General features: G+C 37.5%; 1 protein-coding gene across 1 annotated transcript in view; it reads left to right on the top strand.

Moving 5' to 3' along the window:
• Nucleotides 1-26,881, top strand: part of LOC139731983 (solute carrier family 28 member 3-like) — a 51,145-nt gene that overhangs the window by 5,435 nt on the left and 18,829 nt on the right. The window contains exons 2-4 of the mRNA XM_071642856.1: nucleotides 12,959-13,057; nucleotides 17,172-17,455; nucleotides 26,611-26,767. Coding sequence (XP_071498957.1) covers nucleotides 12,959-13,057; nucleotides 17,172-17,455; nucleotides 26,611-26,767 — 540 coding nt within the window. The remainder of the gene's footprint in view (nucleotides 1-12,958; nucleotides 13,058-17,171; nucleotides 17,456-26,610; nucleotides 26,768-26,881) is intronic.

Genomic DNA, 26,881 nt, shown 5'->3' with positions numbered 1-26,881 from the left:
TATCTGCATTGTTTTGCTCTGCTCTGGCATGCCAGGGACCAACCCTCAGATTATTAAAACTGAAAGTACAGTTCTGATATCACTGTTATTATATATAGATGAAAACAAGACCAAAAACAACAGCAGATGTAATATGCTTCCCTGTCATTCCCAATGACAATAAAAGAAAATCTGGTGCCTGCCTGTAGAATTTCATTTTGGCAGTATTGGTAGTGCTTGGACAAAGAAGGGTTTAATATGACTTGTACATATGTGTCTTTCCCCGATGGAATTTTCCCAAGATTAATTCAAATTGATGTCAAATAGCATTTAAGGAAGAGTGCATTAGCTTCGGCACTGGAGAGGTGGGGGTCTGTCCATACAAATTGCTGCCTTTCTCTGTTTTGTCTAGTGCATTATGCTTTCATGTCATCTAGAAGACAGCGCATTCTACACGGGTTGCTTGTATGTCAATAAAAACAGAACTACTCTTAGTCATTTGGAATGCATGCTGAAGTGACATGATTTTAACAGACAAGGACAGCAGAGAAAGAAGAAGGGGGAAAGAGTAGATCACTCTCTTCTCTCAAATGAAGGAAAGAAATAGAAGTAGGAAAAAAAAAAACAGGACAGTACAGCTCTGTCGTAGTACCTAGATATTGATTGTACTCTCACTAGCCGTCAATCCGCTTGAATTAAGACGCAAAAGCTGTCGGCACGTTGCATCCTACGTGTGATTCCTTGTGGTATTGCTCGTAAAGCGGTCAAGAATTAGAGGTTAAGAGTGCCGAGTATTGGAATCTGGGCAAAGCAGAAATCTTCCTTCCCCAAAGTAGGTGAGAGTAGGAATTCCCTTTATTACCTTTGGACCTAGATGTCCTTTTTTTTTCCTTCTTGGAAAATAGGCAGACTGAGTATAACACCATAGAGACGAATGTTCCTGAAAACTTTTTTCTTTTTTTTTTCTTTTTTTTTAAAGGTGCATAGGGAGCCTTCTGCACATGCAGCATATTTCCCTTTTATCTAGAGTTCATATCACGGACATTTCCCTTTGTGTAATTGTGTCACCAGTAAGAATATTCCTTGTGTTTAATGTTACCATCAAGGTTATTCCTTGTGTAGTGTTACCATCAAGAATATTCCTTGTGTATAGTGTTACCATGAAGGATATTTCTCATGTGTAATGTTGCCATCAAGAATATTTCCTTTGTGTAGTGTTAACTATTAAAGGATATTCCCCATGTATAGTGTTACCATTAAAGGACAAGTCCACCTTCATATACATGTGGATTGAGTGAATGCAGCAATATTTGTAGAACACATCAGTGAAAGTTTGGGGGAAATCGGACAATCCGTTCAAAAGTTATGAATTTTTAAAGTATCTGCACAGTCACAGCTGGATGAGAAGACTACGAGAGTGTATGATATCACATGCGTACAACGTTATAAGGAAAATATAAAGAGAATTTCATAAAATGTTACTTTTTGAAAAAGTTCACATTTCCTCGACTCGTCACTGACGTATGTTAAGGGTAATATTATTCCTCCTGCCTTCTGAAAGAGGGAAGTCGAGTGTGCTTTTGTTGTGCGAGAAAAATGGAAATATGTTGAATTTTCTTTATTCTTTCTTATATATTTTGTAGTTGTTCACATGTGACATCACATGCTGTAGTAGTCTTCTCATCCAGCAGTGACTAAGCAGAAACTTCAAATAATTGTAACTTTTAAACGGATTGTCCAATTTTCCTCAAACTCTTGCTGATGTGTTCTATCAATATTGCTGCATTCACCCAATCCACTTGTCTATGAAGGTGAACTTGTCCTTTAAAGGACAAGTCCACCTTCATGTACATAAGGTTTGAAAGAATGCAACAATATTAGTAGAACACATCAGTGAAAGTTTGAGGAAAATTGGACAATCCGTTCAAAAGTTACGAATATTTTAAGTATCTGCGCAGTCACTGCTGGAAGAGAAGACTACTACATTGTATGATGTCACATGCGTACAACTATATAAGGGAAATAAAAAGAGAATTTCACAAAACTTTACTTTTTGAATAAAGTGCACATTTCTTCGACTTGCTACTGACATATGTTAAGGGTAATATTATTCCCCCTGCCTTCTGAAAGAGAGAAGTCGAATGTTCTTTTGTTATGCGAGAAAAATGGAAATATGTTGAATTTTCTTTATTCTTTCTTTATATCGTTGTACTCATGTGACATCACAAGCTATAGTAGTCTTTTCATCCAGCTGTGACTGAGCAGAAACTTCAAAAATTCATAACTTTTTAACGGATTGTCCGATTTTCCTCAAAATCTTGCTGATGTGTTCTATCAATATTGCTGCATTCACTCAATCCACATGTCTATGAAGGTGAACTTGTCCTTTAAGGATAGTCCTTGTGTTTAGTGTTACCATGAAGGATATTCCCCATGTATAGTGCTACCATCAAGGATATACACTGTAAGCTGTACCTTCAAAGACATTCCCTTTGCTTAGTATTTGATGAAGGGCATCCCCTTTGTATAGTGTTACCATCAAGGATTTGTCAGGTGTGCCTGTGATTTTCTGTGGTTTTATTCATCAATCATTCTATGTCCTTTTCAAACATATTTTGTAATTTTCTGTGATGATAAACTAAATTTATTTAATGTCTGTTATAAAATGTGTTCATTTTCAATGATATAGACTGAATTCATATGATGTCTATTTGGTAAAATGTTGTAGTTTACCGTTGGGAGCAGAGATTTAAAAAAAAAAAAGTTCAAGTGAGCACATTGGATACCTATGTGTAGGTCAGTTGTATCACAAAACATCCTACCATGTAAGGCCTAAAAAATGTAGGAAGAATCACTATTTTTCCTCGATGAACCATAACTGTAGATGGTTTATTCTAGGAACAATTTTATAGTAACTGTTGTTCACATTTTGTATTCAACAATACTTAACATTGATTGTGCTGATTAACATTTTCGCATTGGTTGTTTCTATCTGTAACTCACATTTTAGAACTATTTTGAAGCTCTAAAGCCAGATTTTTTTTTTAAAATCTGCAAACGGTAGATAATATCTTTGTCAGGTTTGACAAATACCAAAGCATTTATGATGTTTATTTCTAACTCTTTATCACTCCTAAGTTTTTTTTCATTAAAGGACAAGTTCACCTTCATAAACATAAGGATTGAGAAAATGCAACAATATTAGTAGAACACATCAGTGAAAGTTTGAGGAAAATTGGACAATCGATGCAAAAGTTATGAATTTTTTAAATTTTTGTGTTGGAACCGCTGGATGAGGAGACTACACTTGTACTACAGCTTGTGAGTCATATGCGTACAACAGTATAAAGACAAGATAAAAGAAAAATTCAACATATTTTCACTTTTTTCGCATAATAAAAGAGCAATTGACTTGCCTCTTTCTAAAGGCAGGGGGAATAATATTACCCATAACATTTATCGGTAACGAGTCAGGGGAATGTGTACTTTTTTCAAAAGATGGAATTTTGTGAAATTCTCTTTATATTTTCTTATATTGTTGTACGCATGTGACATCTAAGTTATTCATACACTGCAGTAGTCTTCTCATCCAGCGGGTACTGCAAAAAAAACTTCAAAAATTCATAACTTTTGAACGGATTGTCTGATTTTCCTCAAACTTTCAATGATGTGTTCTACTAATATTGCTACATTCTCTCAATCCTTATGTTTATGAAGGTGAACTTGTCCTTTAAGTGATTGTATGGAGATTAATTACATACATGTACTTCATAAATAGCTTTTATAGACTTTGTTAAGTTTTGCTTGCAACCCCAAAGCACAGTGTCATAGACATATCGTTTGTTTTTGCCTGTTTTCTTTTGGTGTGTGTGTGTGTGTGTGTGTGTGTGTGTTTAATGTAACACCTGCAAACAAATGGATCTGTTTCTTTTTGAAGACTTTGGAATGTGCATGACATCAGAGTGTGTCCAGAATGTGCGAGTGGTGCGTGCTGCTACAAACCAAATTTTGTGCACAGGGTACATTCATTGATTTATAAGTTACAGTGTTCATGTTTCTTAATTGGATATGCCTTGTTAACCTTGTATTAAAAAAAGAGACAGGAATATTTAGTACCAGCCACTCCTAGAGTGGTATTATATGCACTTTCACAGGCTGCTGAAAGGTAAAGTACTTAATGTGGAATAAAGAGAGGGAAGATTTGATCTAGGGTGTGATGCTTGACATTGGGGTCAGAGGTCAAAAGATGAGGTCATGATATGCCAAGATGTTCATGCCGTGGGAATTAATCTTAATGCAGGCAGAGATTTTGAAAATGGATCATCTCTGGTTACAATTTGACAGGATTGTCTAAATTTGAGCTATGAGAATATCATGTTTAACATTTTTGAGAAGTGAAAGGGCAGATGGATGGGAATGGGATGTGGAGTTTGCGAAATGATTTGTATTGCTGTGATTTATTTCTACATCTATTTCATCTCAGTCAGAGTTAGTTTATTTGCTTTTAAGGGGGTTAGAAGGAATATACTACATGTATGCGACATGTGACAAAAGTGTGATGTGTTAAAATTTCTACTACCATGCAGTATCCCTTTTCAAACAAATTCAGATTTTTTTTTTTTTTCATAACATTTTATCATGCATTTTCCCATTGGGAGCTGGGTGGAGTGGTAAGTGTATGCACCACTTTATTGCACACATGTAGTCTTTAAGATATTTCAACATTTAATTGATACTGCAACAGTAGGCCAACATTGCAATTGAATTATGAGCACTTGATCTAGCTTGCATGACATAATTTCAAGGGATACTTTCACTTTACATCAACAGCGATGAAATGAGTTGATATAGGGAGAAGTGTGACCCCCTCAAGGTTTTGACCCAGATCCAGGGCTTGAGGTACTGTAGATATCACTTTACTGGCATTGTGAAAGCTGCTTCCCTCAGAACTAACAGGGTATTCAGATGCCAAAATTGTATACTAGAATGGTATAGCTACACCAAAACGGTATAGCAGTACAATGAATTTATACGTCTGAACGCTGACTAACAAAACGATGTATAACGAAATGACTTATAGCGAAACGACGGTCAGAGCATGGTTTTGAACTAGAACTCGATTTACGAATCAGCATTCCATCATGTCCATTGTGCGTCTGAACATACGCGGACCACAGAACGGTATAACTGGGCGGACAAACGGTGACCCTATACCTGTCACTCATGACCATAACAGCATGCGCATTAAGAAACTGCACATCTATACGACGTTTTCCAGAGCCGTCGAGATTAGCGTCTGAACCGTCTGTCGGCTTTACAATGATTCTTTATACATTTCTTTATCGTGTTTTGGTATAAACTGGCTTGCGTCTGAACAGGGGTAAGACCACAGAGAACCCATCATGGATGGCCTTAAACATGAGCCCCAGTGGTAAAAGAAAGTTGATAGATGATATGTGTCAAAACATTTGAGGGTCAAAGTTCAAAGCAATCACACCTCAAATGATAATGGATACCCCAAATGGCAAGAGTCAGTGTAGCTGCATATATATCATGTTATGGATGAAAACGAGCTGAACACACGTGACCATACACCACAAAACAAAACAAAAGTCGCAGCCTTTGATTTTACGTGAGGACTCAAAAAAGATGGAATGGGTCAACCGAGTCAATGATGAGTTTTTCATATTTTCTGAAAGAACTATCCTTCTACTACATTATTCTTTAGTTTGGGATCATAACACGAATGGGAAAGTGTGTTTTCAGCAGTTTTTCTATATTGTTACTCTTTTTGAGGGGAGCGTAGAATGATCAGGGATAGCTTAGAGGTCCCTTTTCATGTTTTGAAATCGTTAGCACATTCCTCACTTCCAAGTTTAATATCTTTTGAATGGATAATGCTACTGCTTTGAAAGTTAGCATTAATCATGGACAGAATGTGTAAATAGAGCATGCTCAATTTCAGCTTAATCCATATCCCTTCATTGTTGTTGCTCTAATGGTTTACATCCTGTGTTTTGTCCCTTTCATCACACAGCTGGCACAGCTACATAAGGATTAAACACTCTTGAATAGACCCTGTACTTCAGAGCCTCTTTTCTCAGTTCACACTTTTCCAGAGTGTGTGCTTTCTTTCCAATATTTAGGTAGGTTAGGGGAGTCCATTTGAGTGGAGTTATACATCATTTTAAAGCTTAGAGTCTGCTCTTTCAGAATCTGCCCTTAACTGAAAATCCATGTTTAGCGACTTTTTGTTCGTTTTGTGATGCAGGGTCACATATGGTGAATTGCAGGTGACACATTTTATTTTCCATCAGGTACAGGTGATGATTAATGAGATGTACAGTGAGAATGATGATATCTCGTCCCATTTGATACTGCTGCAAGGAAGGGTGTCTAATGTGTATTGATTCTACAAGATTTTGTGTGACAGGTCAGAAAAATAATACTAAGTAATAAATTGTTAACAATTACTGTTGATGACTATCACAATCTTTGTTTCTCTGGTTTGAACTTCAATAGATTGCTCAATGCAATGTTTAGATACTTTCTTTCATACATTTTACAAGGACCAAGCTAAAGAGTAGATGTTTGTATTGCACACTTGGTATTTTTCCTGCAGGAAAAAACTTCAGGAACAGTTTCAAAAATCTAATAGATTGTTGTAATCAAATTCTTAATGTTTGAAGTCATTATCATGACTGCCGTGGCAACAGCTTAGATGATCCCAGAGTGATTCGTTAGTGTTTGATCTTTGCCATAGTTACAGATGTGGCAGATGTGAGCTGTGATGTTTTATTGCTTTGAGCTGGATATTAATCATTGCATTGGTCCATGTATGACACAGTGTGGTTACATGGTTTTACTTTTGAAATATATCATAGAAATGTATAGGAAATAGTAAGGAATAGTAATTTCTTCAACAGAAACATTGTTATCTTGGTGAGTTTAAGTTCAGAGGCAACCCCCCCCCCCTCCCATTTCATGGCAAATTTCAAATTTCTATTCAGTAACTTGGATAAGTCAGTTAGCATTAGCATACATTTTGTGAAATAGATTACATAAATAGTTTCTCCATGAGTATATGTGTTTGTAATTGCAAAGAATTGTAGAACTTTCTTATAATGTCCTCCCAATTCAAGGGTAAATTTGCCTATTCTTTTGAGAGGAGAAATGTGTTTGTACTATCGAGTTGATGCCATGCAGCTTTGAATGGGTTGTGTGGACAAAAAAGGAAAAAAAAGATTAATGATAATCTACTGTAAGAAGTTACGAGGTAACCAGGGAGTGTACTGTTAATACCGTGCAATTTAGGAACATCAAACACTCCAAGATGCGCAAACTGCCCGAGGTGTAATAATGCGCTTGATGGAAGCACCGCGCACAGACGCTACAGAGCGGCACATGATGGACTGAATCTTCACTTCCTTGCGGTCACTCACACGCGAAGAAGGACGTGAAATGTCAGCAAGCGAGTGATTGCATATTATGACGCTCTAGATTCCATCATCATGTCCCATTTAGGCACGTTTTACCAAATCTGTCTGACATTTTACTCAATCGTTTGCCTGCCCCACGTCAATCTGTGGCGACTATTTTTGGACGCTGCCAGAATCTCGGAGCGAGTGGGTGTATCGCATTAAAGCCATTAGTGCAAGAATCGTGTTCGTCTGATTTCTTTGATTAGGAGCGGGGAAATTGAATAAATGTCAACGTCCAATAACATTACAGAGGTCTGCCAGCTATTTCCCCATGTCTTCTTATGTATTGTTCCTCGTCTTTTAGTAAGCCCAGGCTTAACAGCTTGTAGCCTTCAAGGCAACATAATCCAGATAAAGAATGACAAGAATAGCGATCAAAATCAGGATTGGCAGAGCGAGGCAGTAAGAATTGGAACATTAGACTTAATCTTAAAAAGCTGAAGGGGGAAAAATGAAAAGAATACAGAAAGAAATTTGTATTGGCAGGATTTTTGTGGTAGTGCTGAAAGAGGGGGTAGGGGCTGGGTGAATGTGTGGACATACAAAAAAGATGATGAATCTGAGTAGGTAGCCAAGGGTAAGGTCATACCCTCAGGCAATTGTTGGAAAGATGGAAAGAAGGGGGCAAGGCAGAAGGGCTCAGTGGAGCACCATGGTGTTTATACCAAACATCAACCCAAGTGCACATATGCACGTGGGAAGAATAGGGGGAGGGGGGATGTTTGCCTACCGGTGTAAAGCAGGATTTACTTGGGAGTACTCAAAAAATTATTCCAGCTGCAAGAGGTGCCAGAGGAAGTTCAGCGTGACACCTGCATGTCGGAACTACCGGTCCTCGGTCTCCTGTAAGAACATTGGTTCCTCTGCTGCTGTTGCTTGGTGGAAGAGTGTTTAGAGATGCAGTCAGTGCTTTGCAAGGGAGAAGTAAAATTTAAAAAAAAAAATGAATGTTGTGAGAAACAGCAAGCACTTTATGTGAGACTAATGGGGAATCAGAAAGAAATATAATAGTGATAGAATGGTATTAGTACCAATAATATGAAGGGATGACATATTGCCAAGAACAAAGTAGATTTCCATGGCAACAGGATGCAGTTGTATGTATCTATAGTGCACCCCAGCAAGAAACCATTCACTTTTTCTGTGGCTGCCATGAAAGCTTTCATTCATTCATTTGACCTGCATAAACTGAGCCTTGCTGTTTTTGTTGCAAACTTGCACAACCAAGCTTGCCTTTTTTGGAAAGGTAAAGCACTAACGGTTTTAGATAGTGCGTGGGTGGTTTGGGATATTTTTTGCCATTTTTGACAAATATAACATTCATCTCTGCCATACATCAGCAATTCAATCTTACATGTAATTCAGTTGTAAATGTGAAAGATTCATTTAAGACTACCTCTGACTGTTATGTCATGTATTCACTTTTGAGTTTATGCATTCATGGGGTTTTCACCTGCTCTTTAGCAAAGACCAGTGAGCTTTTGCAGAACATTAACATTAAGAAGATGTACAAATGACTGTTACTACATTTTAAACTTGTATGTGAACCATTGATTTCAACAATTGTCAGTACTCTGCAACATTGATATAAAGTTTCTTTGATAAAGAAGGATGGTAACCATGGCAACATAAAGCTCTTGCAATGATATTTCATGGAATATGACTAAAAATTATCTAATTCATCCCATCAATTCCTCATCACTCACAAAGGTTCAGTTAAATGGAGGATGATATGCATGATTATACGTTCATATTTAGAAAACAGTTAAGTTTCCAGTATTTGAATGATTATCATACTCTCCTGCCCATATAGCTTCTGCTATTGTAAAGGTCAAGGAGTATGTAATGGCAACAAATGTTTACAAATATCACTTTCTTGAGTCGTTAATTTAACCCGTCGAGGACGAGTCCCAAGTATACTCTGGCAGGTGTCTATGGGAAATGCGTGTCGTAGCAAAATCAGTCCATCCTCAACAGGTTAAGCAAAATGATGCTATTTGTGGAAAATTGGGGGGGGGGGGGAGGGGGAGTAGGCTTACACATGGGGTACAAGCACTTCATTTCAAGTATATCGCGGATTGTTCATTTCACTTAGATAGCAAGCATACAATGTACATGGTAAGGGGAGAGCTTTAAACTTGTATTGATATATGATACATACATTGTATATATAGCACAATAAACCAATTTGAGAGAAAATCCCACATTTCTGGCAATTCTAGCTCTTAACCACAGATGGCGTATTTGCAAGGCTGAAAGGCTAAAAGTTCACATCATCACATGCCACATTCTCAATTCCAGCCTGGTTTTTGTTACCATGGTGATCAACTGGTTTCTGTTGCCATGGCAATCAGCTGGTTTTCTCAGTCGGATTTTGCAACATGTCTGAATATAATCCCACGCTGTCAGGCAAAGTCATACATCATGAATAATATCTCTACCATAGCCAGGGATTTCAGAGACAACCCAAATTGTTGGCAGAATTCCAGAACAGATTTGTATGCCTGTGGTTGCCAAGCACTACCAAAAGTGGGATTTTGCACTGACGAGAATTAGCGAAATGCAAATCTCAAGACTTTTGCCCGTGTAGACATAAAAATCCCACTAAATAACGCTATCAGCATCAAGCGATTTGCTTATTGACAATGGTCTCCTCCACCTGTATAATTAAAGATTTGTCTTCATGAAATATATGTATTATTCACCTGATTATGTACTGAGAGCTCCTGTTTATATGTCCATGATTTGTGAATTTGTTTGATATTGTCATACTTATTTGAAGAGCTTATTTGCAAAAGGGGCTACATCCATTTTTGATGAAAATTTAGTTATTAGCATCACTGCATAGAATCCCATTTGATTTAGTTACAGTGAAAATTTCAACTCCTGACAACCATTTGAAAAGAAATTATAGCAAAATTGAATTTTGATTTTCCATACACTTGTGTACAAATTCTCACAAACAAACCAGTTTTTCTCTAAAGTACTAAAAGTGGATCTAGCCCCTTTTGCAAATGAGCTCTTCATTTGTGTTTTATACAAGTGGAGACTTACTGAAAGTGAAAAACTTGCTAGAACTGAAACTGAAACTTTGTGTCGTGCTCTGTTCATTGTTAGCATGTGCAGTCTAGAGATGAATTTGCAGCTATGTAATTGTTTTGTTTTGTGCTGTTTTGTTTTGTTTTGATGTACACATGTAAACAGGGACAGTTAAACTTGATTTCGTATAGTGATGCAAAAACTGGTAATTGTTGTGTGTGAATGCACTGTTACAGTGGTGGAAGTGTCAAGCTCGGCATTTCCTCTTTTAAACCGTGAGTTAAAGAATGAGCAATTAATTCATGCTATGAATACTCTCCCAGAATCAAGCAAAACACAATTGGAAAAGACCTTGCTGTACCAGGATTGGCCAAACATGAAGCATTCAGACTAACAAAGCATTTTTTTTTTTCGCAGATGAGATTGGCAAAACGATGAGAAATGGGCTCATATAATAAACATTATACAAACAAGTGCTTTGAAAGTGTGAAAGGGGAATAAAGTGATTCATTTGCCCAGCATGCATCCTGGTATTAGACATTACAGAATGATCATATGAAGGAAATTGGTTAGTGTTGATGAACAGACAAATGATATATCCGCAGGGAAGAGAAAGAGAAACTGTGTACATTTCCTATTGCAGAGATATACAGCAAAAAAAGTGGTCTCTGTGGATGTGGTAGATAAAATGTTGAGGGAAGTGTTTTGTTGTGGTGTAACAATGGGAAACTAATTCTCAAACCACAGGATGAAATGAAACATATAATAGCCATGAATGAAAACGTGTGTGGGTGGTCATGCCTGTTTGTTTTCATTGTAGTAAAGGGGAGTTCAACGTTTCGTGCTGAGTCAGATGTGGCGACGTAGATTGCCGCAAAACCGCCAGAGGAATGGAGGTGTATATCCTAACACATTTTGAGTGTCACAACACAGAGACCAGAAATCACTGGGGGGGGGGGGGGGGGGGGGGGATAAAAGCTGCGGTTGATATCAGTCAAAGTTATACCGAGAATCAGAAATTTATGTGTGCATTATAATTGTGCGTGAGCCAAGATTTGCAAAATTACAATGCACTCGAAAGTTCTCATTTTCTCTGTATGCATTGGATGTCACTGACAATTTGCAAAAATTTCATGCTGCAAATACATCTTGCTTTTACAGGTATATAAGAGCACATACGTATAACATGTAAGTGCTGAATTTTGAATTGCATGAAAGGAGAAAATATTCCTGTTCTACTGAGTTTAACACCAACACTGGCTCCAGATACATGCTCCAAATGTCTGATTCTGCCTGTAATATGTTCGAGATGAAAAGAACACCACGATTCCGCGCAGTGTAAGAGCATTGAAATATATGCGTCTACTGTTAGGAAGGCAAATAGAAGATATCTCAACAGTTACAGTCCTCAAAAAATAGAGAGAGAGAAAAAGAGGAGGAAGATATAAATGAGATCAGTGCCGGAAGGTGGGTTAAAAGATCATGATGAAAATGTCACTATCACATGTTTCCACCAACAGTTCAGATCAGATGCTTCCCAGCCCAACCCTCCATCGAAACTCTCTCACTCACTCGACATTCAGGGGTTTGCTGGCTCCACAGCTGAACTTTCTGTTCTTGTTCCAGAAGTCCTGTTCACACACACCTGAAATCAACGGTTTTGAAAAATATATTTTTGCAATGCGATGCAAAACCATCAATTCTTGTACTGTATGTAGACAAAAAAGAAAGAAAAGAAAAGAAAGCTCAAGACTTAATGCATATTTTTCAACCAACTATGTCCCTGTCAACAAGGCACTTGCTCGGGAGTACAAATCAGCAAAATGTATATAAGGGATGGTATAGCATTGGTTGAGAGATGGGGGATTCAGATATTAAGTTTTTTTGAGGTAAGAAGAAGTCTCCAGTGAAGTATTAAAGAGCATTTAAAAGTTATCAGAGGAATTCAAAGTTTATTTGATGGAAATTGGTTTTGAAATGGCTGAGATATTCAAAAACAAAGAAAAACAAAGTGGGCTTAATAACAATTGGGTCCCACCTTTTATCAAGACCTCTTTTTTTTTTTGGGGGGGGGGAATCTCAGCTATTTCAAAATAACCAATTTTCATCAAATAAACTTTGAATTCCTCATAGAATTGACTGCTCTTTCATATTTCATAACAGATTTGTCATTATTTCACAAAATTGTTGGAAACCTGAAGCCCCATCTCAATCAAAACTATACTATCCCTTTAGAATTAAGCTGTTCAAATACTGATAGGCATCAAGCAGAAACAGGTGAATTGAAAAGCTCATTATCTGGTCCCCTGGAAGGAAATATCTATTGATTTGAAATAATGAGGACGCTGGCCCATTGACCATTGCCTTTAATATGTGTCCTTGACTTCTGTGGTACATCTGTTGATGTGATTAACAAGACTCCTTATTCACTCTCCATTCATTTTCCACCTGTGCTGCAGGATGGTATCCCGGCCTCACCCACCAACACACACACCCTCACAAATGACGAAGATCCGGAGAAAGATGAACTGCCATACACCACAAATTGCTGCACAGAGGTGGGGATGAGAATAGACGTCACCTGTACTTACCAGCATAATGACAATATTACCTGAGTTGGTGATAATGAAAATCACGATGATGATGATTATGATGATGATGGTGATGATGATACTGTTATATTTTTTATTGCCAATATCGTGTATTATTGCTGTCTTCTTTAAAGGACAAGTTCACCTTCATAGACATGTGGGTTGAGTGAATGCAGCAATATTAGTAGAACACATCAGTGAGAGTTTGAGCAAAATCGGACAATCCGTTAAAAATTGATGAATTTTTGAAGTTTCTGCTCAGTCATGGCTGGATGAAAAGACCACTATAGCTTGTGATGTCACATGAGTACAATGATATAAAGAAAGAATAAAGAAAATTCAACATATTTCCATTTTTCTCGCATAACAAAAGAACACTTGGCTTCTCTCTTTCAGAAGGCAGGGGAAATAATATTACCCTTAACATACATCAGTAGCAAGTCGAAGAAATGTGCACTTTATTAAAAAAGTAAAGTTTTGTGAAATTCTCTTTTTATTTTCCTTTTATAGTTGTACGCATGTGACATCATACACTGTAGTAGTCTTCTCTTCCAGCAGTGACTGCGCAGATACTTGAAATATTCATAACTTTTGAACGGATTGTCCAATTTCCCTCAAACTTTCACTGATGTGTTCTACTAATATTGCTGCATTCTCTCAATCCTTATGTATATGAAGGTGGACTTGTCCTTTAAAGAAATAAGAACTGCTTCCAAAAAGTACCCAGTTCTTGAATACTGTGTGATGATGTTACTCTAGTTATTTCTATGATCATTTTTATATTTTCATCATCATATTATTATTGCTGTCATCATATCACTATCGGTAGAGTAATTGTAGTAGGAACAGTATATACAACAGATAGACCATTAGATTTTTGTCCCTGAGTACATGGTCAAACTCATGTGAATAGATATTATGTCACAAGTATTATTTTTAATTGACAAGAAAAACTTGTTAAGCATCAAATCTCTTTTTTTTTCTTGTGATATATATGAATTTGATCTCCAGGGTCATATGTTATCATGTGGTATATAATAGCTTGTTACCCTTTATTTCCAAAGTCTCCCACAAACTGGTTAGAAAAGTTACCACCAGATACCACAGGTTTGATCTTTTCTGCTTGAAGTTTAGATAAAAATGTATAAAGCAATCTTTAATGTGATAGGCTGATTAAAAACACCAGAGTAAAAATCTACATTAAATTGTTATGAGATTTAAATTTCTAAATATTCTTCATTTTTTATATCAAATTGTTCACTTTTGGCGGGATCATTTTATTATATTTTTTTTTTTCCAGTTTTAATGTCTGGAACCTTATGAGAGTGTTCTGGCAATGGTGTCATTATTATGTATTGAATACATATTAGAATCTGTTTGGGTACTGTGCACAGTATTTGTGGATATCAGACTTGTAAGTAGGAATTGGGTTAATAGCAAGTCATATGCGCTCTGGTCATGATTCTCAGAAGTCAAGGGTAGCAGTCAAACAAGCATAGATTTAAATCTGCTGATGAATGTTTTTATCTTTGTCCACTTCATGTGATTGTAACTTGGGAAGGGCTGAAAGAAAGAAGGAAGGAAGGAAGGAAGGAAGGAAGTAATAAGGGTGTCAGGGGAGTTAATGCCACAGCCAGATCTTGTGAAAATGGTCATGTTGTCGCAACCCTTAGTCTTCCAATCATACCCGACTTCCAAGAGATACGAATCTCCCTGCTTGCCCTGATGGATGCTAAGAGGGTTTAGTTTGCACTCCTATCCATCCACCCCTCAACTTTAATGAGAGCGCAGCGGCAACATTGACAGTCGATTTGACATATCGATCAGCAAGGCGGGCCCCCCAGAGTTAGATTTCAGGCTGTTAGCTTGGATGTTGTCGCTGTTATAGAAGGAGCGATTGGTCACATACGAGTGCGAGAATTACGACACCTTCCCTGATAAGCATCAAATTTTGTGCCTGATTTGATGTGCATCGGTGACAACACCTTTGCCGGCCGAGAGGTGATGGTGAATTTACCGAACATGAGACACCAAACTCAACCACCACAAGGTGCAATGCTTAGTTAGAACACCAACAATGCCTTGACAGTGCAAACACGTGTTCCAAGAGCGCATGTCTAATATTTGTGCTGAATAAGTGATCAGCATGCAGAAAAAATTCAAAACTATCATGGATTTGATTGACTTATACCCTTGAGTGTACAGGAGGTATAGAAGTCCTTGTACTTTGAAACAATCAACACTCATGTGGGTGTATTGGATTAAAATTTGTTTATGAGTGAGTTAATGGTGCATGAATGAATCTTGTTGCAGATGTTTATTTGCAGAGTTTGTTTTTCAGAGTTATGTGTTTTTCAGTGGCTTCTGAAGTGTGGCCATATGTATTATATCATGGGGCTACAATATGGTGCCTAGGCATGATAAACATTTTTAACAAACGGGGGAACATTTTTGAAATTCTTGGGGAAGATACATGTATCTGAAAACTTTACTCAGGACTTTAAATCAGTTGCCTTCTCAGTATGATCTCAATAAAAAACAAATAAACAAAACAATTCAGTTAGAAACTTGCAAACTGCCATATTTGCCGATGTTGCATGTGCTACAAATTTGACACTCACAAACAGTTTGAGGCAGAAATGATTTCAATGTCTCTATCCTTGGCCAGTACGTTGAATACCCAGGGGATCTGCAGTTGAAAAGAAAAGGGGAAAAAATGATATGCAGTTGATTTATCATTACAAAACTTCAGAGGCCTTTATCTTTAAACCCAGGCATATCATTTGGGATTTTAAGCATCAACTAACTCATTTTGGTCTGTGAGCTAAAGATTTGGGAATGAAAACTTCACATGTTTTTAGATTCATGAGTTCCATGACCCTGTCAACTTACTGAGAATACTTGTCAAATTGTCCTTCTCTACATTACAAGAAACCAGTCCAGATAAAAGAGAAGTAAAGAGATAGTTTCTTTTTTTTTTCAGTACAGAGGGGAATAAGGTTGAATAGCATCCTGATTATTGTGGTATTTGGTTGGTCACGATGTTCTGCTCAGGTATGTCATAGGCCACCACTTTTGAGATTCATAAATTTCTAGTTTTTATAAACACTAAAGATTTTCTTGCCAACAGCTGTTCACACTGGGCTGGGTAAGATGAATTTTGCATGTTATTTATTTTGTAGATGGTCACAATTGGGCAAACATTTGCACTTTAACATAAACAGCTCACATGCTAGCATGTCTGTGAAGAGTTTTGGAGCACATACAATTCTCTGGTAGAAGGTAGCTGGTCCTCATTACAGCAAATTCACTCTTGTTACAATTGCTACAATTAATGAAAAAGGAAAACAATTAATCAAAAATTAACACATTTCTTTCGTGCTAGTGTCATGTTGCACAAAATGTGTAAAAATTTTCACACCAAGAAAATATTTGCAACTGATTGACAAATTGCCCTACATCGACGTAAATAAGCACTGAATTGATCAGTGTTTTAATAGTAGCCATGATAAAAGAAATTATGGGCGTACAGTATACTCGAGCACGATTCGAACCTACAACCTCCTGATCTCCGGACAGGCGTCATCTCCACTAGACCACCGAGCTTCCGCCCAACAGCAAGTGTTGGTTCTTCTCCTTAAAGCATGCAGCGGGTACTGCAAAATTTCATGAATATGAATAATTATGTCAACTTGCTGATTGGAATATTCATAAGGACTGGTTAAGAGATGTTGTCTGAAAAAACATGAAATTTAAAAATGTCACATCTTCTTTATTTCTTATTTGATTTTTGTCATTTTTGTATCATTTTGTAGGGAATAATTTTTTTTCTTTCTTTTAAAGTTCATTTATTTTTGGGGTAGATTTCCTCTTTAAGGCAGTGATGAACAGCATATGTACAACATGTAGACTGTCAAAAGAGGCAGATTTTATGGCTGATGCAGGCTTGAAATATGCAATGTATATGGGCCTATGTATATGGGTGTCAGGAAATATTGGCAGCACATCCCAACTCCTTTTCTCCACATTTTCCCATAATTCCTTTCTCTCATGCTTTGATTCTCCACTGACACCTTACTAGAGAGTGGAGAGGGTGGAGAAGAATGTCGTCCACTTCTACCACGCCAACTACAACGTCATCCACTGGGCGTGCTACGGCACGCTCCTCCTCCTCTACCTGGTCTATCTCATCTACGTCCTCGCCCGAGACGTCTACACGGCGATGCCGCTCTTCATCCTCACCATGCTGCTGGTCACCATCCTGGGCTGGCGCTGGCTGTGGCGGCGCTATTCGGGCGAGATGCACACGCAGCTAGTCGGCTGGTCGCAGTCGCTGACCAAACAGCGGAAGGTCACGATAAAAGGGTGAGGACCAGACTGTCGTGCTGCCAGTATACAGATAGTGAATGGTCATGAGTGCGATGGTACAAGATTTTGCACAAGGTGAAAGATGGAGGCGCTCTATTCACGCCTCGTTGAATAGTGAGTGAGCCTAATCTTTCACCAAGTGTAAAATATCGTTCCATTGCACGAGTAAAGACCATACACTATTTGTTGTATACAACACCTCAAACATCAACAGATGTGGTCCACACAAATCCTTGAATTTATCACAGAAATGGCAAACAGTTTCCTTGAAAGGTGACTGAGTAGTACAGTCACAGTAAAGTCAGCCATGTACGCGTATGTTTGTATGTGAAACCTATCGGTTGAAGTAATTTACAAAACTGAGTGATGAAATACGCACTTGTAAGCGCACTTGTAATTGTTGAGCGCGTATGGCAAATATTTGTGTATTGTGACGTCAGAGTCATGCAGTGGCATTAAAACTTCAAGTCAATCGTGAGTTTTACATGGGAGTCAGTGGAAATTGGTGACATCAGCCATGCATTATCCATTTTTGCTCTCAAAAAATTGCACAGATGACAGTGACAGCGTGCGATGATACTTTTATCTAAATGTCATGTGATGGGTAATCAACCAATCGGATAACTACACAGTTGTACTTTCTTTTTAGGTGTTGTATAATACCTGTGAAAAGATGGCTAACATCATTTACTTTTTGTTTGAAAAATAGATGGACATTCTACGAGCTGCAGTTCACAGAAAGCACCACATAAATTTCCCCTCTCTGCAGCTCCGCATCCTGTTTCTGTCAATAGAGATGATAGAGACGCTATACCAGTATACATATTCTTTCACTTTCGCAAAAGCACATCCTGATCCTTTTTGACCCATATACAAATTGTAGAGTTTGCAATAAAGCACACTAACCTCTCTCTTTTAAGACCAGAGCAATTTAATGATCTATGGTCAAGATTGATGAGAAATCTTTGACCAGTCCAAGCAAGAGGATGCAATATATTTTGGATTTGTAGCTTTGGAGGAAGGATTATTCATGTCATGAGTGGACGAGGATGTATTACAAGGTTCCTGTTATCACCGGTCTAATTACTGTATACTTTTGATAATCAACGTGTGAACATAGGACCTACTGCAAAGAAAGTTACATCATGTACAAACTGCAATTATTTGGGTCAGTGAGTTTTCTTGTACAGTGTAGCAATTAGGGCATTCCGAGTGGCCCCGGTGCCACACAACAAAACATCAACTGAACTGTCAGTGCTGGCATCATCACACCTTTCTGATGCATGGCATGAATGCAGCATGATGGTGAATAAAACTAGAGAGACTTTCTATAACCAACACTGCACACAGGCACTGGTCTGCCAGTCCAGGGCCAGTAAAAATCACTGTCGAACCAGTAACTTTTGCAGGAATGGAACAGTAAAAAATATTGATATTGGTACCTACTGGTCCGACAGACAGGTTAGACTAGTAGGGGGAAAAATGGGTTAGTGTGCAGCCCTGCTATAACATTATATCAATACCTTTGCCTGTTTGTCTGAATTTAGAGATATTTGATTTGAAAACTTATCTCTCCATTTTATGAGTACTTTGAAATAGGTGAATTCCAAGAAGGGAAGAAAAGTCAAGAATGAAGGGACTATAAAATGTATAACGTAACTAACATTTTCGTATATTGTGGCATGCATTTCACTCTTCCTGTCAGAATGAATAAAAAGAAATGCACCTCCTATTGTTCACTCCTGGGTTCTTCCTTAGAACCAATTACAGGATGATCCTGTTATGGTATTTATAAGAACTTGTGATAGGTACCCTTATTATCACCAACAATTTGTATAAAATGCAGGCAGAAGATGGATGCTTTGTGGGTGCCAAGAGGAATCGGAAAAGTCACTGAATTCTGAGTCAGCTTGTTCCTCTTTCCAGTGTCGATCAGAAACAGGACACATCTGTTTATCCTTTGCCAAGGCAAAGTTTGTCAAAGAAAAGCTCTAACACTAACCCAGAGACACACCAAATGTTAATCTTTTGCAGTATTGTGTACTCTTTTTTTTTTTAATCAAAAGTACTTTAGATTTCATGGAAAATACTGTTTTTCCCCCAAATTGTATTACATTCAAATGTCCATTGCAGGAAAAGTATAGAGATTGTTTTTCCACTAAAAATATGCCTTTTCAGCCCTCAAAGTATGACAATACTGTTTTCAAAGAACTGGTATCCCTGCAAACCTCATGAACAGTGGTTTCATCAAAATTAGAAACAGATTTGTCCGCTGAAAATGACTTGAAAGCATAAAAAAGACAATTATGAAGCCCATATTAATGATTTCTTGTATCGAGTTTTTTTTATTGCAACTGGAACACAAAAATGCCCTTTATCAACACAAATAAGCACCAATTATTCAGTTTTTCAATCAGTCGCAATTAAAACAACTCAACACAGAAATTCAGTAATTTGAATAAATACACAGTTCCTACTGTATGCTGTGAGGGTTAGAGCCAGCACTGGCTGTTTGATGGAAGTTCATTGGGCTAGTGGATACAAAGCCTGTCTGGTTATCAGGAGATTGTTTGTTCGAATCCAACCCGAGTACAGTGCACTCCTGTTATAACAAACACGGTTATAACAAAATTCCAGTTACAACAAAGTGAAAATTCAGGCTGCAAAATTATCCACTCTATGTATATTTATTGTTTATTTTTTCGGTTATAATGAAAGAAAACTGCCGGTCCCGATGACTTCGTTATAATGGGAGTCCACTGTAGTATGTATGCCCATGATAGTTTTACCATGGCTGCCACTGAAACACTGAATAATTGGTGTTTATTTTTTTGTTGGTGAAGGGCAATTTGTCAATCGGTTGCTATAAAGTATGAAGCTGCAGTTCATGGGATGTTGTGCCAGAGATCTGGCATATGGTTTGACAGAAATTTGCAGAGATCCCATTATAAGAGTAGGGGCATTTACACTGCCACCAAAAAATAACATCGTTTCTTGCACATTCCAGTTTTTTGTATGGAATTGCTAGCCAATTACAATGGATGTATCAGTATGTTAGTGAAAACGGGATTTTAAATTTTTTTATCCTCATCAAGAGTGAAGGTTTGTTTGTTTGCTTGTTTGTTTGTTTTCGAACTCGGCAGTTTCATTTTAGGTTTTGCTTTCTTATAGGGGGATCTCCTGCACGCTTGCCTGTACCACTAATCTCTATATCAGAATCACATAGATCATTGGCCTCCACTCAAAGACAGCACAAGATGCACATGCGCAATACTTACCAAAAAACCCTGAAAATATTCCATTATTTCCTGTGTATGCACATTTCCTGAAAAAAAAGAAGAAGCAAAAAACAAAAGCAAGACAAAAAAAGAAAGGATTTTGTGTTTTTCCTGGGCTTGTACTACGTTGTACATTTCCTTAAAGAAAAAAATGAAATGAGTATGGCTTTTCTGGCAATTTAACTGGTACGTTAAAAAAAAGTGATTGTTTTTTCCAATTCTGGTATCTCTATTGATTTTTTTTTTTTTTTTTTTGTCAGTGTAAATGTCTCTAGTGTTTGGAATGTGATGTTTTACCAAAATTGTTTTTGCTCATTTTGTTTAAAGGAAACCCAAACCCAAAGAGCAATGTGGATTGAGTGAAAGCAACAACATTAGTAGAACACATTAATGAACGTTTTTAGGGAAATCAGACAATCAATGCAAAAGTTTTGGTGTTGAAACCACTGGATGAGAAGACTACTAGAGGTTATGACGTAGGCCTATTTGTGGACAACAATATAAGAAAATATAAAGAAAATTCCATAAAAATTCACTTTTCTAGTATAATGAAAGAGCACTTGACTAACTGCTTTCAGAAAGGAAGGCCCTGGTAAATAATTGCTACACTCAGCATACACTGTATGTCAGTATCAAGTTGATGGAATGTGCAATTTTCATGAAAAATGAATTTTTGTGGAATTCCCTTTGTTTTCTTTATATTGGTGTCCACACATGACGGCATAACCTCTAGTAGTCTCCTCATCCAGCGGTTCCAACACCAAAACTTTAAAAAATTCATAACTTTTGCATCGATTGTCCAATTTTCCTCAAATTTTCGCTGATATGTTCTACTAATGTTGCTGCTTTCACTCAATCCACATTTTTCTTTGGGTTTGGGTTTCCTTTAACTCACTGGCTGCTAAACACTGGCTGTTAGACACTGGATGTGGTATTATATTAAGATTTCGGACACCGATTTACATGTATACATGCATCAGAAGTGATGGCTGGTTCAAGAAATTTGAATGATTGTATTATTTCACACTTTGATCTCAAAATGCTCAGAAACAACTCATCCTGGCAAACTACATCAGCCAGACAAGTTTCGCAGATCTGGGGGGTGTTTCATCAATGCTTGTCAGCGCCGACAACTGTCGGCACTGACCAATTTCAGCAAAATCCTTGGTTTTGATAGGCTGAGATGCTCTGGTCACTGACTGTTACTATGGTGATTCAAGTTGTTAGCGCCGACAAACGTTGATGAAACACCCCCCTGTTCTTGATATGAAGTAATGAGCATGTTTGTATGATCTTCTCTGCAGATAAGTTGTCTGTGCCAAAATATTTGAGAAAAATGACACTTCAGTGATATTGTGTGTACAAAACAAATGGAGAGCTGCTCAACACCTGCGTTTCACAGAGTTGCCTCTCTAAACTTTATCAATTCATAACTTTTTTTGTGTGTGTTTGTATCTGATTCTTTCCCAAAATTTTCACTGATCTGCATTTGTACTTCTCTGATTTTGTATGCCTCCGCCACGAAGTGTCGCCGGAGGCATTGTTTTCGAGTTGTCCATCCGTCCGTCCATAATCGTGGACAGCGTAACTGAAGAACTGTTTGAGTTATCGTAATGAAACTTGGCATGTATATGTATGAGTGGGCGAAGTTGTGCCTGTCAACTTTTGGGTGCACATGCTCAAGGTCAAAGATCAAAAGGTCAAGGTCAAATGCTCAAAATGTTACTATTTCCCCCATCTATGCAATGCCTGAAGGTATTTTCTTGAAACCTAGTGATATGCGCTATGTAAATATGGTTTATTATTATCATTATTACATGTACTACCACATAGAGATTCTCCAGAGAGAGTTTTGGTTCATGAGGTCAAAGGTCAAAGGTCAAGTGAAAATTTTATTTTTTTTTCTCTATATCTTGCAAATGGTTCAAGGTGTCGTCATGGAACTAAGTACATATGTGACCCTTCACCTCAAAACAAACAAAAAGTCGCCGACATGAATTTTTAGTTAAGACCATATTCTAAAAGAGCAGACTTTAAGCTTTAAAATGATGTATAACTCAAATCAAATGGACTCTCCTAACCTATCTAAATATTGGAAAGAAAGCACAAACTCAGGAAAAGTGTGAACTGAGAAAAGAGGCTCTGAAGTACAGTGTCTATTCAAGCGCTTAATCTTTACCAAACCGTGCTGGCTGTGCGATGAATGGGACAAAACAACAGGAAGTAAACCACCAGAGTAAAAACAATGAAGGGATTATCAGATTAAACTGAAATTAAGCATGCCTCATTAACACATTCTGTTCATAATTAATGCCAACTTTCAAAGCAGTAGCACTATCCTTTCAAAAGTTATTAGAGTTGAAAGTGAAGAGTGTGGACAAGGTTTTTCAGAAATGAAAAAGGGATTCTAAACACACCTTTATCACACTATTCTACCAAAAAAAAAGTTCGAGATAAACTGCTAAAAAAAACACACTTTCATGCCTGTTTTATGATACCAAATTTTAGCATAATGTAAAAGAAGACCCGCTCTTTCAGAACATATGAAAAAGTCAAGTTCGGCTAGGTTGACCCATTTCACTTATTTTCAGTCCTCAGTCCTCCTCAGTGTGTGCGACTTTATGTTCGTTTTGAGGTGCACGGTCACATATGCATGTACTGACTGGCAGTGATTATCTAGGGAAGTTTTGGGTCATGAGTAAAGGTCAGGGGTCAAAGGTTAAGGTCATCTCCTGAATTTCATGATTTCCCTCATATTTATGCAGTGCCTGCTGGATTTTTCTTGAAACTTGATACATGTATATCCAATAGAGATTCTCTGGGATGTTTCTTGCCAAACAATTAAGGTCAAGTGAAAGTGCTAAATTTCACGTCTTCCTCTGTATCTCGAAAGTGGCTCAAGGTATCATCATGAAACTACAATGTTTATGCATGTTTTACCTGACAGTGATTGTCTTGGGAATTTTAGGGCCATAGGGTCAAAGGTCAAGGGTCAAAATCCAGGCTAAAATGCTAGAATTGTACAATTTAATAATGAATTTACACTTTTTCTCCATATCTTAAAAATGACCCATTGCATAAACTTATAAAAGGGTCAAAAGTCAAGTAAAAATCCTCAAATCCCTGCACTGTTCAACAATATAGCCATTCATCCAATTAAACCCAGTTCAAGGAAAGTGAACATTCAACACATTTGTGACAAACATGTCATTTCAGTATTTTGCCAATTATGCAAAGCTGTCATCACACATTGTAAAGACATTGTACTAGAGACCTATTAGGAGAGCCATGCATTATGGCAGAGGCATACCAGTCACCATAGTGACATTTCTAGTTTTGTTTTTGTTTTCGTACAAAGTGACATAATACCACGATGGACTTTTCCTTTATATCTTTGGGGGCAAGCATCCGTATCCCACTTTAATACTCACTGTGGCTTGTGGGAGAGATTGACATTTCAAGAGACATGCAGATTGTTGACATCAATGTTTTTTGTTTTTTCTCTCTCTCTCTCTCTCTCTCTCTCTTATTCTATCTCTCTGTCTCTCCTTGTCTGACAGTATCTACTTTTAGGTCACTGCAATTTGCATGTGATCAGATATTTTTTATTCTTTGTTAATATGTCCGTGTGTATTGATGTAAACTTCAAATAGGATGCCAACACAGAAATGATAATGCAGTTTAATTTGCCCTGGGTAGTATTTTGATTGTTCAGGTAGAAGAGTTGCACCGAATGCTCTGTGAACGAAAAACTTCGATACACATATATCCAGAAAGCGAGAGAGAAGAGAGAGAGTTTTTGGGTTAAAAAAAAAGTAGAGGTAGTTATTTTTATTTGTAAAGTGGTAAATCAGTGTGCACACTACTTTCACAACATCCAATAGGATTATCTGTGAATGGATGCAGCACAATACTTCTGATTCCGTTGCCAAGAGTCCCAGATTACTGTAGAGTGCATCTAATATCACAAGAGGAGAAGAACTGACAAGCTGTCTGTCTCCCTCGCTTGTCTTTATCAAATGAAAGCGTAAGGAGCTGGATGTTTAGGAGACCGGTCTTTTTCCTTTTAATGCCAGGGTCTAATGTTAGACATTAATGGCAGCGTGACTGAGACCTGGGACTAATTAGAGGAGTATTCCGACGTCCTGAGCAAAGAGATAATTGTGATTGCTCAGATGGCAGACTGGCATCCTGCGGAAATTGTTCCAAATTTAGGATGCATTCATTTTTGCATCCCCTATGTTTTGGGCTTTTAATAGATATCTTTGTTTTCTTTTTCTTTCCTTTTTTTTTGTCTTGGGCTTTTTTTTTTCTTTTTTGGTGTATGTGTGTTTTACAAGGCATGCAATGTAGGTTACCTTTTTTTTAACCTTTGCTGACAAAACTCTTTTTCTAAAGCTTTGTAATATGAGTGCACACATGATGGAGCATGAATGAGGTTAATGTGATGTTTTGTTTTACAGTTTAAAACCATGGTTTTGTTGATTTTTTTAAAATGACACTTGCTATCCTTCATGCCAATCTTGTTTTTCACTAGGATTAGACCAGTTGGCAGTTTAGCGATGGTTCAAATGACCCAAATTTTGAACCACTGAAGCAAATAATTGTAAAATTAGATTTTATTCCTTTACTGTTAATAGTCCAACTTGCTTTGGTATGTTGAGAAGCTGCCTTCAATGTTTAGAAATGCTCTTTCACCGCAATGTAAAAAGATTGTTCAGGTGTTGTCCATAACAGTGCCCATTACAACTCTGTCTCCCATTATGTCTTTTAAAAAAAAAAGTAGATGACCTTTATCTACTCATGCATAGAATGCAACACTGAACTGGCTTTTAATAGTGATAATGTTCAGCCTGATACTATACTCAGTTTGGGTTTGTGAGAATTGATGCACAACAAATCAGCCTTAGGATGGTGAAATCATGAGATTTTTTTTTTTTAATTTTCAAAGAGCTACAAACTTTTTTAATCCAAATCAGAAAATTTGGTTTTGAATCAGTTTTGCTATTTTGAAGCCAAAATGCATTTTTTTTTAACCTTCAGCATATGCTCATTCCATGTATCTGTACAGGGCTGCCAAGTCTTCCTTCATATTTATATATCTTGTCATATCCTGACAAAAGAATATAAAAGTCTCCCTAATTTGGAAATAATTTAAGATGCACATGACACGCAGATATCTCCCTGATTTGGATGGATGAATGTTGGCAGCCCTGTTTAGTATTTATAGCTTTGGTTCAGAGGGGATTCCAATTTCAGCCAATTGCAAGATGATTAGAAACCACTTATATAAAATATTAAAGAGTATACACAATTTTCAGAGAAATTGAAAGTTTATTTGATGAAAATCATTTTTTGAAATGTTTGAGTTATCCAAAAATAAAGTAAACAAAGTAGTCCTAACAAAAGGTGGGTCCCAACTTTTATTAGCATCTTTTGTTTTTAAATATTCTCAGCCATTTCAAGACCGACATTAATTTTTAAAAATTGTTAATTCCTCTTAGAATTATGTGCTCTATATCCCGCAGAAAGTTAAGACCTGAATCCCCATCTCAACCCAAACTATAACATCCCTATAATGCCGTGGTCAGGGGTTGATAACCCTGTTAACCCATTGAGGATAGGCCGATTTTGCTACAATACACGTTTCCCATAAACACCTGCTCGAGAATACTTAGGACTAGTTGTCAACAGATTAATGTGATCATGTTGCTTAAAATGTCACACATGTTACCCTTCTGTCTCTTTGCTTTTCGTGTTTGCTGTATTCACATAGCAATTATGCAGATGTCTCTCCACATTTTGTTGGTATATAATGTAATATAATTATGTTTGTTTACTAATGTGTCGAATCTTTAATTTGCCCAATCTCAGGTCTTTATACATTGGCGTGAACCTGTTCCTCGTTGTTCTTGCGGCTGCGACAGGAGTGTTTGCGTCCATCGCCAAGGAGCCGCGGCGACTCATATCCGTTCTGGGGCTCTTCTTCATGCTCTTTGTCAGCGTCCTGGTGTCCAAATACCCAGGAAGGGTGAGTAGCGGGATCCGCAGGAGAGTTAGATGGTGGATGTGAGTGAGGATGACATTGGTTAGCAGTGATGACGATGGATGATTACCGAAAAAGACAATGACTATGATGATGAGG

This window comes from Diadema antillarum, unplaced genomic scaffold (assembly GCF_040938485.1).
Source record: "Diadema antillarum isolate AM-2024a unplaced genomic scaffold, OU_Dant_1.0 seq00000392_RagTag, whole genome shotgun sequence".
Classification (NCBI taxonomy): domain Eukaryota; kingdom Metazoa; phylum Echinodermata; class Echinoidea; order Diadematoida; family Diadematidae; genus Diadema; species Diadema antillarum.
The sequence above is the reverse complement of the archived record's forward strand: the minus strand, read 5'-3'. Positions and strand labels throughout refer to the sequence as shown.